The 3,363-nt window shown below is 52.9% G+C and overlaps 1 protein-coding gene across 1 annotated transcript in view; it reads left to right on the top strand.

Annotated features, from left to right (window-relative positions):
• Positions 1 to 2,349, top strand: part of SZRD1 (SUZ RNA binding domain containing 1) — a 17,450-nt gene extending 15,101 nt beyond the window's left edge. Inside the window, exons 3-4 of the mRNA XM_014310007.2 lie at positions 217 to 266; positions 1,860 to 2,349. Coding sequence (XP_014165482.1) covers positions 217 to 266; positions 1,860 to 2,202 — 393 coding nt within the window. The 3' untranslated portion in view covers positions 2,203 to 2,349. The remainder of the gene's footprint in view (positions 1 to 216; positions 267 to 1,859) is intronic.
• Positions 2,350 to 3,363: the final 1,014 nt, after the last annotated feature.

Raw genomic sequence — 3,363 nt, forward strand, 5'->3', positions numbered from 1 at the left:
CTCGTGGGTTATCCATGGTGGCTTTGCTTTTCTCTGCCTCTTGATTCCCAGATCATCCTCAGATGGAACCACACACTCCCCCCTTTACAGATCGGTATTTGGAGCACTGAAATTAAATGTGTGTCCAGACAGGCTCAAACTCTGACCTCCAAACTGAGATTGGTCTTCATTTTATTAAAAGCTTTGTGGTTTTACTTTTCTCTCCTTCTTTTCTAGGAAATAGACAGACGGTTGGAAAAGAAGCTGAAGATCACACAGAAGGAAAGGTAAAATCCTGATTTTCCTGAGGTGCTGTTGGACAGCTGAGGGCCTGGGGAGTGGGAGCAGTGGGGAAACAGCTTCAAACTGAGCAGGGTTGGGGTTGAGAATCAGGGAATCCCTGTCTCCGTGCCACTAGGTGGCCCGCGGGAGGGCAGCAGAAAGCTGAGAGTGCTCCGATTTCAGAGCCGGCTCCTCCAGACTGGATGAAGCTCCAGCTTGGGGGAAGCCAAGTGAGAAAGAGGGGAAGAAATGGGTGAGTCAGGTAATCCCAGCTCCTGGCTCTGGACTGACTTGCTGTGTCTTGCATCAGGGAGATTTTCTTTTCCTGCTTCCTTTGGGCCTGGGCAGGGCTGTGTTATTGTCTCCTACCAGAAACTTTTTAAATCGCTGCTGACAAATCCTTTGTTGTTGGGTTTTTTCCCCCTTTGATTATGAGAGAGTCATGGGATTTATCCTCTGGGAGTTCCATGCAGAAAAGGGACTGTAAAACATTCAGATGGTGAGCTGGGGCTGATGCTGGCTCTGAGGAGTGGAATGGCAGGGTTGGAGTGACAGGCTGGGTGTCCTGGTGAGAGGGACCCTAGAAATCCTTGCAGGGAATGAAATCAAGGTGCTTATACCAATATCTTCAACTAGAAATGGTAAAGTGTCGCAGACATCTTTTATGAAAAAGCCTTTCCTTAGGATTTTTTCGTCCTGAGAAGCTGAGAGGCCTCAGGAACAAAATGTAAACAATGATGGTCTGCTGCTGTGGAATGCAACAGGTGCATCTGTGATTGGCCCATGTTGGTTGTTTCTAATTAATGGCCAATCACAGCCCAGCTGGCTCGGACAGAGAGTCTGAGCCACAAACCTTTGTTATCATTCTTTCTTTTTCTATTCTTAGCTAGCCTTCTGAGGAAATCCTTTCTTCTATTCTTTTAGTACAGTTTTAATGTAATATATATCATAAAATAATAAATCAAGCTTTCTGAAACATGGAGTCAGATCCTCGTCTCTTCCCTCAACCTGAGACCTGTGAACACGGTCACAGTAAAGTTCTGCTGAAGGAATGGGAACAGTCTCTGTTCCTGTTCCTTCAGCAGGGTTTAATGGTGTCACACACAGCAGCGACTGATTTTCCATCTCTTTTTGAGCTAATCCACTGCTCCTCTTTAGAGTTACAACTATAACGAGGTCTTTAATTATTCCAGCCTGCTCTTAATCACAGGAAGGCCATCTGAGCACGAGGAATTCACACGCCAGGCTGTCACTGTGGTTTTTTAAGATTTTTTAAGCTTTTTAATGTTGACATGTTTGTAGTGAACTTTCTCACACACTTATTGTAAATAACTCCTTGTTTTGCATTCTTTTATACAAGAAGAGAAAGTTGATGGACTGTTAGTCTGTCCAGTGTCATTGGAGAGGTGGCACTGTCACTCTCCAATCCACTGTCACTCTTAGAAAACTATAAATGTTAGACTCAGAAAATAAACTTCCCTTTTCCTTCACCTTAAGAACAGCGGTGTGCACTTGTGTTCTTTTGTGTCCTGTAGCGACACCGGGCAGCAAACCCCCGTGGCAAACAAGCACCAACTCCATGTTTTTCTTCCCAACAGCAGAAAGTCCAAATCTCCTCCCAAAGTGCCGATCGTGATCCAGGACGACAGCCTTCCCGCGGGGCCGCCGCCGCAGATCCGCATCCTGAAGCGGCCCACGAGCAACGGCGTGCTCAGCAGCAGCCACCCCGCCAGCCGCCCCGCCTTCCCCGTCAAATCGCTGGCACAGCGCGAGGCCGAGTACGCCGAGGCCAGGAAACGCATCCTGGGCAGCGCCAGCCCCGAGGAGGAGCAGGAGAAGCCCATCCTGGACAGGTGGGAGCAGCCCCGTGGGCCTGGGGAGTTCCTGCCTGGCATTAATGGGGGGTGCAGCCAGGCTGGCACAGAGAGAGGAGGGCTCTGATAGAGCCTCAGCTATGTGGGAGTGAGAGAAGTGCCTGGTAAGACCATAAACCATGGAATTATTGAGGTTGGAAGAGCCCTCCGGGATCACAGAGTCCAGCCATTGACTGGCACTGCTGTGTTCCCCATTAAATGCGTCCCCAGGTGCCGCATCCGTGTGCCTTCAGAACACGTCCAGGGATCCAGGGGCAGCCATAGCTTCTCTGGGAGACCTGTGCCAGGGAGGAATTCTTCCCAATATCCAATCCATCCCTGCTCTCTGGCAGTTGAAATCCATTCCCCCAGGCTCTCATCCAGAGTCCTTCCATCTTTCCTGATGGCCGCTTCAGGCACTGGAAGGCCACAATTAGGTCACCCCAGAGGTTCTCTGTTCTAGGCTGAACAATCCCAATTCCCCCAGCCTTTCCTCCCAGCAGAGCTGCTCCATCCCTCTGATCACCTTGGCAGGCTCCTTTGGACTTGTTCCACGTCCTTCCTGTGCTGGGAACCCCAGAGCACCTGACAGCATTCCCATGGTGCAGGGGTTTCCCCAAGGCACTCCGAATTCCACACCTCGTTCAGAATTCCACACCTCGTTCGGGTGTCCCTGCTCCCGGTGTCCCTGCCGGCCCCAGCAGTGCCCCACAGGCTCAGCTGTCCCCCAATGTCCCTGCAGGCCCCAGCAGTGCCCTGCAGGCTCAGTTGTGTCCCTGCAGGCTCTGCTCTGTTCCCTCTGTCCCTTCAGGCCCCAGCAGTGTCCCCACAGGCTCAGCTGTCCCCCTCTGTCCCCGCAGGCCCCAGCAGTGTCCCCACAGGCTCAGTTCTGTCCCCATAGGCTCAGTTCTGTCCCCGCAGGCTCTGTTCTGTCCTGCAGGCTCAGCTGTCCCCCTCTGTCCCCAGAGGCTCAGTTGTGTCCCCACAGGCTCAGCTGTCCCCCTCTGTCCCCAGAGGCTCAGTTGTGTCCCCACAGGCTCAGCTGTCCCCCTCTGTCCCCAGAGGCTCAGTTGTGTCCCCACAGGCTCAGCTGTCCCCCTCTGTCCCGGACCCGGGCCAGGGGACCTCCCGGGGTGATTTGCACTGTGACCCTTTTGCTCTGCCCACTGTGACCTTCAGCCCCACGCACTGTGACCTCCCCTCTCCACCCACTGTGAGCGGCCGTGGCGGCAGGGCTGTCCCCCCGTGC

The sequence above is a fragment of the Geospiza fortis genome, unplaced genomic scaffold, assembly GCF_000277835.1.
Source record: "Geospiza fortis unplaced genomic scaffold, GeoFor_1.0 scaffold4, whole genome shotgun sequence".
In the NCBI taxonomy this organism is placed as follows: domain Eukaryota; kingdom Metazoa; phylum Chordata; class Aves; order Passeriformes; family Thraupidae; genus Geospiza; species Geospiza fortis.